This window comes from Miniopterus natalensis, chromosome 14 (assembly GCF_054644295.1).
Source record: "Miniopterus natalensis isolate mMinNat1 chromosome 14, mMinNat1.hap1, whole genome shotgun sequence".
Lineage (NCBI taxonomy): Eukaryota > Metazoa > Chordata > Mammalia > Chiroptera > Miniopteridae > Miniopterus > Miniopterus natalensis.
In genome coordinates this window covers 28,704,750-28,716,180 of record NC_142094.1, presented here as the reverse complement: position 1 = coordinate 28,716,180, position 11,431 = coordinate 28,704,750, and the positions used below count along the sequence as shown (strand labels likewise).

General features: G+C 36.7%; 1 protein-coding gene across 2 annotated transcripts; it reads left to right on the top strand.

Moving 5' to 3' along the window:
- The first annotated feature begins 268 nt into the window (after window positions 1–268).
- Window positions 269–11,166, top strand: CDK1 (cyclin dependent kinase 1). Of its 2 annotated transcripts, none has more exons than XM_016220840.2 (8): window positions 269–370; window positions 2,270–2,331; window positions 4,174–4,330; window positions 5,389–5,512; window positions 6,530–6,700; window positions 8,498–8,661; window positions 8,770–8,911; window positions 10,823–11,166. In XM_016220840.2, the coding sequence occupies exons 2-8, from the start codon at window positions 2,295–2,297 to the stop codon at window positions 10,919–10,921; spliced, it is 894 nt and encodes a 297-aa protein (XP_016076326.1). In that variant the 5' UTR covers window positions 269–370; window positions 2,270–2,294; the 3' UTR covers window positions 10,922–11,166. The 2 variants fall into 2 exon arrangements, with proteins under 2 accessions (XP_016076326.1, XP_016076327.1); XM_016220841.2 differs by lacking the exon at window positions 269–370 and adding an exon at window positions 844–993.
- The last annotated feature ends 265 nt before the right edge of the window (window positions 11,167–11,431 follow it).

Below are 11,431 nucleotides of genomic sequence, written 5' to 3'. Positions count from 1 at the left end.
AAAAAAATCAACCCAAAACGAACAGTAGAATCCTGGTGACTAGAAACAGTAGGACGACTCTCTCACGGGAGAAAAGACAGCGCTTGCGCACAGACTCAGTTGGCGCCCGCCCTCCTGCCTTTTCTGCAGCCGCCGTTTTCCTTCTCTTTCGCGCTCTAGCTCCAGGGAAGCCCAGCCCAAGCGTGACTGGGCTCTGATTGGCTCCTTTGAAAGTCTACGGGTCACCTGATTGGTGGATCCGCGACCCTTTAGCGCGGCGAGTTTGAAACTGCTGGCACTTAGCTCCAAAGCTGGATCTGGGAGGTTAAGGACCGCGCGACGCCGACTTGGTAGCCTCCGCCGCCGCCTTCGCCGCGGGCTCATTAGCCGGGTAATGGCGCTGGCGTCAGGGTCATGCCTGTGGGGGACACAGTGGTTGGCTCGGGGCCTCGGACCGGGAGTGCTGAGGCGCCGGGTGGTCATTCGGGCCTGGCTGGGCAGCCGGGGTCTGCGTGGGGCCAGGCCGGGGAGGCTGAGCTGCCGCCTTCACCTGGAGCCCCGGGTCCGAGCGTGTGAGCGTCGCCGGGCGGGCTTTAGGGGGAGGCGTGGGGGCGCTCAGAGGCGGCGGGTTACTCCGGGAGGGCTGGGGCTGCCCTGGCGTCGGAGGCGCCATCTGGTTCGCGGTCTGCTGTTGCCAGGAAGAGGCTGCTCACCTGGCCAAGGAGGCCTTCGGGTCACCAGTGAAGCCACGTCCGTGCTTTGTCCCGACCGCGCCGAGCGCTCGCCCGGTGCCAGGTCCGCCTGGCTCCCGTGTGCGCTCTGCCCGGGGTGGGAAGCAGACCGCGCTCGGCCGGCGCCCCCGCCAGTCCTGAAGTCCAGGCCTTCGGGGAAGCCCATCCGGAGAACCAGCTTGTGGGCCTCGGACCTGCCTCTGTGCCCATGGCCTTGCCCACCTAGAGCCTGTGCGAACATTGCAGCCGAGGCCTAGGGCCAGAGGGAACCTGGAATTTTTTGGTAATGTTATATACTGTGCAATTAGCAAAAACTGGTAAACTAAGACTTGCCGAAAGATAGATACATATGTGGGTTTTAGTATCCTTTAATCATTTTTTATCTAATAGTAATGTGCACAACATTCCTCTCCTGAAGAGCTGGACGTCTGTGGGTGGGAGGGTGAGCCACTGGTGGTGTACCCGCTGCCCTGGTGCCACAGAGCCCTGGGGGCCCTCAAAAGGCCTGAAGCCCGTCCGTCCTTTACTTAGCGTTGTTGCCACAGGAAAATGGAGGAAAGTACTTAAACCCAGCTTTGAAATGGAGTTTTTAGTTGTTTGTTCAAAGTGAGCTCAACAATTTTATTGTGCATTAGACATAGTAAATCTGGATATTGAAGAGAGGAATCTATCTTAATCATCCATTGCTATTTCATAAAATTAATTTTTCTTTTTAAGATTGACACTCATGGACAGTGATATATATATGATCTTATCAGTGATGGCTGTGTTAGAAGCCCAAAGCATAATTACCTTAATTTTCTAAAGTTTCATTGGAAAATTGACTGAGGCAGTCTTGAGTTGTCAGCATTTCAACTTTTTTTTTTTTTTTTTTTTTACCATTCATTGTGACTCAAGTATATGTTTCATTTTTTACTTTGTTCTTGAGATTGTATTAGGGTATAATGAAAATTTGTCTGTGTGGAATTGCACCTTTTCTTTTAGGTGATACTTCCTACTCTTTCAAAAAGTGCCTCAACAGTCTTGATCATGTTTGTGTGACTCCTGAGAACAGGAGAAAGATGAAAACTCACTTGAGCAAGTTTAAACATTTATGCTTTTAACAATATTTCTAATGGATGAGCAATGTGACCATGTTTTAGGTTCCTACTCATGTCTTAAAATTATCTTCATAAAATCATGAAGCAGTAAAAATTCAGTCAAATAATATTTGTTGAAATATCTGAGTATAACTCTGGCACACAATGGTGTTCCTTAGAAGTGTTCCCTAAGAAAACATACTTCTGGTGTTTCTTTGGGAAGGATAGATAAATTGATGTCTGAATTTGGAGGTTTATTTGATTGGAAGAAGCTAAGTCACTGTTGTAAGAAATTGTAGGAAAGTCTTACTGCATGAGTCCTTTCCCTTATAAATATTGTTTTAATATAACTAATATTTATGGAAAATTAATACTGTACTAGGCACTGTGGAAAATGCTTTACAACTAGTATCTCAATAACTTAAAACCACCCTTTGAATCAGTGGCATATAATCAAATCATTTTTTCCTCTCATTTTAGCATCTGCCATAACTATTGATTGACTATGGATGACTATACCAAAATAGAGAAAATTGGAGAAGGTGAGTGCTTTTTCGTATAAAAGTTTTAAGTGATTTAATGATGCTATAACATCTGTGACATGAAGACATGTAAATATTTATTAAAATCTAACCTTTAAAGTACCTTACACTACTAACATGCATTAATACATATATTCTTTATATAACTTAAACACAAAAGTATCAAAAAATGTTCATATTTTAAGAGAACTGAAATTATTCAGATGACTACCTGGCACACATCTCTCCCCAATAATCTTATGTTCTAATACTAAACAATTAAAACAGTATTCCTATTTTGATAAGACTGTTGATGTCTTGTATATGTGTTGGGAGAATTTAGAGCAGTAGAATTATGTTAGTTTCATAATATACTTTTAGTTGCCTACAATTATTTTTAAGATGATAAGTATTTTTACCTAAATTGTCTGAACTGGTTTCAATAATTGACTATTAAACTAATTTAAATTTTCTATTTAGTTACCCTAGGTTGAAATGATCTGTCATATGTACATGTTTAAGCTATTTTAAAGCCAATATATAATCATTCGTTCCCTATCTGTAGTAATTTCATTAGAGTTTTTTAAAAAGTTCATATCTATATGGTATAAATGAGGGATAAAAATATCCCTTTGACTGTTCCTCCTTCCCCAACAGAATATCATAAGTTTTATATATGGGTCTTGATATTGATATTCCAAACTCTTCAGGGACAAATGATACAACTTAAAATAATTTGCTACTAGAGTCCAGTTCCTATAGGCTCTGTTTGAGGAACATCTTCAACTACATTTTTAGTGTGCCCTAACCCCTTCTTGTATAAGGAATACTACTAAAATGCCAGGAAAGGAATACTGGAAGGAATCAAGTGTGATAGTAATGACAGGTTTGGGTGGTGGTGGGGTTGGAGATGCAGTCTTTCTTTAACTTAAAAATTTTATATGATTTCTTTTTTCTGGAAAAAATAAACATTTTATTACACCCATTCAACTATACTAATTTTGCTGCTGAGTTAAAAATAAGTTTGATTAGCATGTCTAAGGCAGATAATTTGTTAGTGGTTCTAAACCTTTTTTGAAATACCTTTTCTACGTTTGGAGAAAGTGATAAAAGCTATGGAATAAACGTTCTCCCTAGAAAAATACACTCTAATCACTTTTGAAATTATACTGATGTCAGAAAAATAGCAAAAGCTTTTTAACAAAATTTTATATATCATTAAGGGGTTCAAGTCTTCTCTAAAATATCCAAACCTGGTTTTAAAAAGCACTTATCCAGGGGAATAAGTATATCATGTATATGAACTTGATTTAGCCAAGTAGTCCAGCTCCCTTATTGCCATTTCCATTCCCAGACCCTTTATAATGACATTGTTGCTTATTATTTGAAGCCCCAGCATCAGAATCCATGTTCTCATCTTCTGAATGGGTACGAGCCTTTTCTACTATGTTGTAAACAATGTAACCTTTATTAGACTTAATAAATATTTAATAAAATATTTTATCCCCATTCTTTTCTGGATCAGAGTCATTGGCTATTTGAAATGCATATAGCGCCATTTACAGAGTTTTCTGAAAGTGTCACAGTGACTCCTGTTAGTAATAGTCACTGAGTCCAAATCTTTACATTGTATTATGTGCTAGAAAATTACTGGTAATTTCAATGTTTAGAAAACCTGTGATGACTACATGAATTTTATTTTTCAGTTATAGACTAACAGTAGGTTGTTGTTAGCCTCAGTTTCTTTTTGGAAGTGATGAGGGTATAATTGTGACGAAGGTAGTACTTCCTATCTGGACATTAAAGTCTTGTTTAGTTCCTGGAGGGATGTCACATAGCAGACATTTACTTTGTCTATTTCAGGTACCTATGGAGTTGTGTATAAGGGTAGACACAAAACTACAGGTCAAGTGGTAGCCATGAAGAAAATCAGACTAGAAAGTGAAGAGGAAGGGGTTCCTAGCACTGCAATTCGGGAAATTTCTCTATTAAAAGAACTTCGTCATCCAAATATAGTCAGGTACGGTATAATATCTGGATTGAAACCATTTTCTGCACTCTATTTAAAATTTGCTTTTCAACGTGGAAATTTTTATATTTGCTTAATTTTTGTGTAACGCTGCTGAGTGGAACAGAACCCTACTATTTTTGTTAATTGACAATGCTGGACATAGGAAAAGTAGGCCATTAAAGCAGGAACATAATTAGAGGAGCTTGGTCATAGAGATTAATATTTGGGCCTGAAAGATCAAGGTAAACTGGCCTTGGGAAAAAAGGAAGATCTTTTCACTGAGCTGTGTCAGCTCTCACGCAGAGCTCTGGTCCTTAAGATCCCTTAATCAGAGCCCTAAGGCAGCTAGGTCAGATGAAAAAGAAAAGTTTTTTTTTTCCTTTTTAAATATGTGGGCTGGTGTTTTGGGGTAGGTTGTCTTTCTAAAGGTCCGAGTTAGGACTTAATTGAATTTGGGCGGGACTAGAGATAGCAACTATTAAGGTCAGAAACTACTTTACAATTTATTTCTATAGTTTACCTCAATGGAAAAATAAGCTCTAAACAATAAGCAGTCAGCCTAGAAATGCCATTATGGAATGTAAGTGGTTTGACAGCAACTCCTGTATAATACAACCTAAGTTTCAATTGCTGCCCCAAGATTTCTTTCTCAAATTTGTATTTAGCACTACGAGGGAAGGTGTTTTTTTGTTTTTGTTTTTTTTTAATATATCTTTATTGATTTCAGAGAGGGAGAGAGAGAGACAGAAACATCATTGATGAGTCACTGATCGGCTCCCTCCTGCACACCCCCGACTGGGGATCGAGCCTGCAACTAGGGCATGTGCCCTGACTGGGAATCGAACCCCAATCTCCTGGATCCTAGGTTGACGCTCAACCTCTGAGCCCTGCCTGGCCGGGCACGAGGGAAAGTTTTTACTGCTAGGGAAGCTATTCTCTTCTTTCCCAAAACAGTATGTATTTGTTATCATAGAAAATATCTATAGCTACTGTGAAATATAGGGAAGTCATTTTATGAGAGAGGTAAAATATTTATTAATTTTTCACATAATTGTTTTATTTTTTAGTCTTCAGGATGTGCTCATGCAGGATTCCAGGTTATATCTCATCTTCGAATACCTTTCCATGGATCTAAAGAAATACTTGGATTCTATTCCTCCTGGTCAGTTCATGGATTCTTCACTTGTTAAGGTAAGAAGTTTGCCTAATATATAAGTGCTTATTCACTGCTCTATATAGTGCCTGTGTTTTGTGGGAATATGCTTGGGGAAAGTGTTAGAAAGTAGAATGAGGAAGTAAAGAGTATTTCATTTTCTTCCCACAGTCTAGGGTTAGATTGTTAATAGTTACCATTTTATTACTAGATAATGCTTCTAATTATAAAATGAAAAGTGATGTCCAAGATAACATTAAACTAATAACTGTTAGTAGTAATTGTTGGAAACTAGGATATTCTGGTCTTTAGTTGACTGTCAGATATTATAAAACGACAAACACCTAGGGCAAGGCGGTGGTAGCAGGTGGTTTTATTTTTTCTGGTTTTAACTGTGTTTTGATCATTTATTGTAGACATTATGTTCCGTTAAACTATAAATGTATACACAATTGTTTAAAAGTAGTGAAGTGTATAAAGTAAAAGTGTCTTATCCTTATGCCAGTTGAGCAAGGCACTCTTCCAGGTGTCTTATAAAACACTTAACTACTAAACAGCATTTTCTGATCATTTTATCTATTTAAATTTAATCATAATATTCCCTTTGTCATTTCTTTTGGAATCTGACCAATGTCTCCAAAGAGGAAATACATATGTAAAGATAAAAGATAGAAATGAAAAAGACCAATTTTATTCAAGATAGAAATAGAGTTGCTATCAGTGTATAAAGCAAAAGTTTAGGAAACTCTATAGAAAACTGTCACTTAAAGAATGAGGGACCAAAAAATAAGTAAAAGAAGACAAAATGAGTCCATATGGTCATAGACGTGCATAAGGTGACTATCTTTGTCTTAGGTGTACAAAAGTGAAATATTGTATATAACTGGGCTTTTCAACTCTCAAATGCTTGTTCGTCTTAAATGGCCTGAAAGCTTTTTGGTAGTTAAATTATTTCCCTGTATTATAATTTCTTTCTACAAAACAAACTCACCAAGGTTATTTAGAAAATCATTGCGTGCTATGCAGTTAAGCTTCTAACATTTTTCTTCTTCCAGAGTTATTTGTACCAAATCCTACAAGGGATTGTGTTTTGCCACTCTAGAAGAGTTCTACACAGAGACTTAAAACCTCAGAATCTATTGATCGATGACAAAGGAACAATCAAACTGGCTGACTTTGGCCTCGCCAGAGCTTTTGGAATACCTATTAGGGTCTATACACATGAGGTACGGAGAATCGGGTGGTTTTGGTGTTTTTGAGTATGTGTGATTGCTGGATTATCTTCTATATTTGTTCTTTAAATCAAGGAAGAAATGCTCAAAAAAGATTTCCACTCTGCTGTATCAGTTTATTGCCTCAGCTCTGAATTCACCCTTCATTGCATGCTACGTGAAAATGGAGCTAGAACCTTTCAGTATTTTTCCTTTGCTATTGAGTGAGATGTTATACTTTGTCAGTAGAGGGTGCTGGAAAAGCACTGCAGGAGGAAGGGGTTAGTTTTTCCTTGCTGTAGTTTTTAGTGTTCTCATTATTTCTTACTAGCCAGTCTTCATTATTCCAATCCCCTGTTGTAGTTAATAATCCTTTATATTAAATTTTCCCCATTCAATCACCGGGTGGTTTCTGTCTGTCTCCTGATTGGGTCCTCTTTGATGCACAATCAAATTGGTAAAAAACTAGTTTTGTTGCTTAAGGGGTACTCTTCCAGATACATTTAGGAGCTACTAAACAAAATCATGTTTCATCTGTGTATATTGGTGACTTGATATTTCATTTGTTTTGTTTTGAGGGAAAAGGAAAGTTGAATTGTGGTGTGTAGGATTATAGCATGTGTTGCTTAATGTCTGGGATATGTTTTGAGAAGTGCACCTGTAGGCCATTTTGTCATTGTATGAACATAGAGTGCACTTATACAAACCTAGGCAGTATAACCTACTATGTATTTAAACTATATGGTATAGCCTGTTGTTCCTAGGCTACAAACCTGTACAGTATGCTACTGTGCTGAATACCTTAGCCAATTGTAGTACAATAGTATCTAAGCATAGAAAAGGTGTAGTAAAAATACACTATAAAAATTTTAAAATGGTTCACCTGTGTAAGGCACTTAGGGAGCTTGCAAAGTTGTTCTAGGTCAGTCAGTGAGTGAGTGGCGAGTGAAAGGTGAAGGCCTTGGACATTACTTACACAACTATAGACTTTATAAACATTGTGCACTTACTGGCTACACTAAATTATTCTTTAAAAGTGTAGTGTTGTGCTATGACATTAGGATGGCCATGACTTCTAAGCGGTAGGAATTTTTTTGCTCCATTATAATCTTATGGGACCACCATCATTTATACCATCCATTCTTAACTGAAACGTTTTTATGTGGCACATGTCTGTATTGAGAAACAGTCTTCTCTAGAGTTGTCTACCCTTGGGCTCAAAGACTGTTCCCAAATGAAACCTTAAATCGTTGCTCATCAGGTTGGATGTCTTAGCTTCTTTTTACTATCCCTTTATATCATTTTCCCATGGTTGATGCCATTGACCTCATTGACTAAGTTAGAGTGATATTGTTACCATTGTGGTAAATTATATATACTAAAATAATAGATCAGCTCTAGACCACTAATAAACTGTTATATGACTTATTCGTGTTTTTATCATGTAAGTAGTACATGCACTTTGTTCAGTGTCACCCCTAAATCCATTACCCACCATCAAATGTTTTTTTAAATTTTTTTATTAAAGCATTAAAGCTATCTTAACTTTTTTGATCCACACTTTATTGATCTGAAAAGCAAGAAAAGACTGGGTATTCTTTTATCTGTTTTCTTTCCTCCAGTAATGAATAGAACTTAGAAATGAAATATTTATTTTCCATTTAGTATTTTTGTATATGGTTAATTTTTAAACAATATTATCAGAGGCAATCATACAGCCTCTAAAGGACAGTTCTAATGAAATATAAATGTGTACATTTAAGTAATTTAATACACTATATTTACTCAGTGTGAAAATTTCCTTTGTAATAGGTGGTAACACTTTGGTATAGATCTCCAGAAGTATTGCTGGGGTCAGCTCGCTATTCGACTCCAGTTGACATTTGGAGTATAGGCACTATATTTGCGGAATTAGCAACTAAGAAACCACTTTTCCATGGGGATTCAGAAATTGATCAACTCTTCAGAATTTTCAGGTAGGTTTTTTTTTTTTTACTTAAGTTGTTAAGAACTTTAAAGGCAACATGAATATAATAAGATTATATTTATGCTTTAATAATTTTTTGTTTTACTTTGGCTTGTAGAGCTTTGGGTACCCCCAACAATGAGGTGTGGCCAGAGGTGGAGTCTTTACAGGACTATAAAAATACGTTTCCTAAGTGGAAACCAGGAAGCCTTGCATCCCAGGTCAAAAACTTGGATGAAAATGGCTTGGATCTACTCTCGGTAAGGAGTGCCCTTTATACTATCATTGATGATTCTGAATGTAGTCCTTTCTTTTATCTGGGACATAGGAAAAACAACATTTAGTGAGTTAGGCAAATAACTATTATATCTGTTATGTTTATTGTATTACTAGCTCCATTTCAGATACCAAGAACCCTAGTAGTTTTGAGAGGAGAATTAGCATTAGTTGTTTTCATTATTTGTTGTTTTTGTTTTTCTTTATCTGATAGACAGCTATAGATACTGTATAGGGAAGGTCAGGGTTAATACACCTTTGTTTAAGTTTCTGACTTGGAGCTATCCTTTCTAGCTCCTTTGTCTCATTATTTTACTACTTTTTAGTTTATCCTGGTCACTGGTGTTTCTCTTGTTGCTTGATATTTTTAGTTACTAAAGCCTTCTACTGCATCAACCCCTATTTCTTACTTTGTGCCTTGTTTGCACATCGGAAATGTTAGGAGAAGGACTGATCTATGTTTCCCTTCTATTACATTTCCATTCCCAAGTTTTCTTTAGAAACAGAACAAAAATGCTGTTAGGATAATTATCCTAGGCCTGCTTCAGGAAGTTTATTTTAGATCGTCATTTAAATATTGAGCTTTTAGAAGGAAGTAATTTTTAATAAATCTCGGGTAACTTAATTCCAGAAAAAAATAATGCTTTGGCAGGTTATTAAACAAAGTCAAAAACAATCTGTTGTTCTATCATCATGTAAGTCTTCTAATTGGTCTTTGGGCACTTTCATACTTTATAAATCATTGTGCCACCAAATTTGGCTCAGATTTCCCAATTGTTTGCCTTGAACTCCCAAGTCCTTTACCTGCTATTCAGTATTTTGTGTACCAGTATTGTTGATTTGGGATAAACGACCTTCCATATTCTGGGCCCAGTCTATCTTTTTAACTTCTGTTATTTTTGAATACAAAGAATTTCACTTCAGTTAAGAAAACAAAAATCAAATACTGTAAATCAAATACCTTGGACCATCCTAGTCCTCTGCCCTATAGATGCCAGTAGCACATTCCCACCCAGTTGTTAGAGCTCAAAATGTCTCCAGACATTGCCAAGGGCAGACCCACCCAGTTGAGAACCATTGCTGTAAATAAAAAATCAGGCTTGGTTTTAAAATTAGCTTTATTACTCCCCTCTCATCTGGCCAAAATACTTAACCTCTTTGAGCTCCCATGTCTTAATTTGTAAAATGGAACTAGTATGTACCTTTTGTTGTGAGGATTAAGTAACATGATATTTACAAAGCACTTAACATAGTGCTCAATACATAATAAGAGCGCAGATCATGACTAGATACAAATATTTCTTGTCTGCATGTTGATTTGATTTTCTTTAAGATAAAAATTTAAGGTCAATATTGAACTTTTCATCTTTTTCTGGTGATGTAAATTAATACTAGCTTGTCTGACTCATTCATTTTAACTCATTTTAACTATGTAGCACATCACACTCTGTTTTGGTTTTTATTTGGAACTTACTGGAAGCTACATCAGAAACCTCTATAATGTTGCCACCATTTCAAGAATGTTGTAAATAATTCAGGTGGCCATCTAATTCTCAAAGTAATTATAATTAAACTAGATATCTTTCTTAAATGTATGTCTTGGTTTTAAAGCTATCTCTGAATGCTCATGTCTTAAACTATAGTTTATAACAAAAAACGGTTATCAAGATACCTTAAGGAACAGGTTATTCTAGAGCTAGAGGGTGAAGTATAGTGGATGAGATACTTATGTGGTTTGGTATTGAACTAATGAAACTGTTCATTTAGTAGATTTTTCAGTAAAATTAGCTTATGGCTTACTAGTAGAGAAGTTCAGGCTTTCTGGAGGTTTTTTTTTAATGATTCATTGCTTAAATAAATAAAAACCTTTTTTTCTTTTTATCTTTCCCATCCAGAAAATGTTAGTATACGATCCTGCCAAACGAATTTCTGGCAAAGTGGCACTGAATCATCCGTATTTTAATGATGTGGACAATCAGATCAAGAAGATGTAGCTTTCTGACCAAGAGTTTCCACATGTTGTTTCAAGAACAGATATATTTTTACTGTCAACTCTATTTTTGTTTTCTGTATTTTTGTTTTCTTTGTTGTAAAACTTAAGCTTGTACTTCATCTTCTAACTTCAGAGTTGTAACTTAATGTAAATATTGTTCTATATGAATTTAAATATAATAATTCTGTATATGTGTGCAGATCTCACTGTTAACTATTTGTTACTATAATAAAACTATAAATCTAATATTGGTGTCAGGAATTGGGGAAAAAAATGAGTTAGCTTAAATCATATCAAACCTTATAGCAGTCCAGTTTTTCTGTAGTTGGAACTACTGCAATTCAGGAAAGTGTGCTATTTAAGTTTTGAAGTTCATAATGCTTTGAAGTATTTGTATGCTCTGGATGTTAAAATTTTGTTAGTTTCTTGCCATGCGGTAACTTATGCAATCGGCCTAAAGATGAATGTTTTTCTACTGGTATTGCAATTTGTGATCTAAATGTTTAAGCAT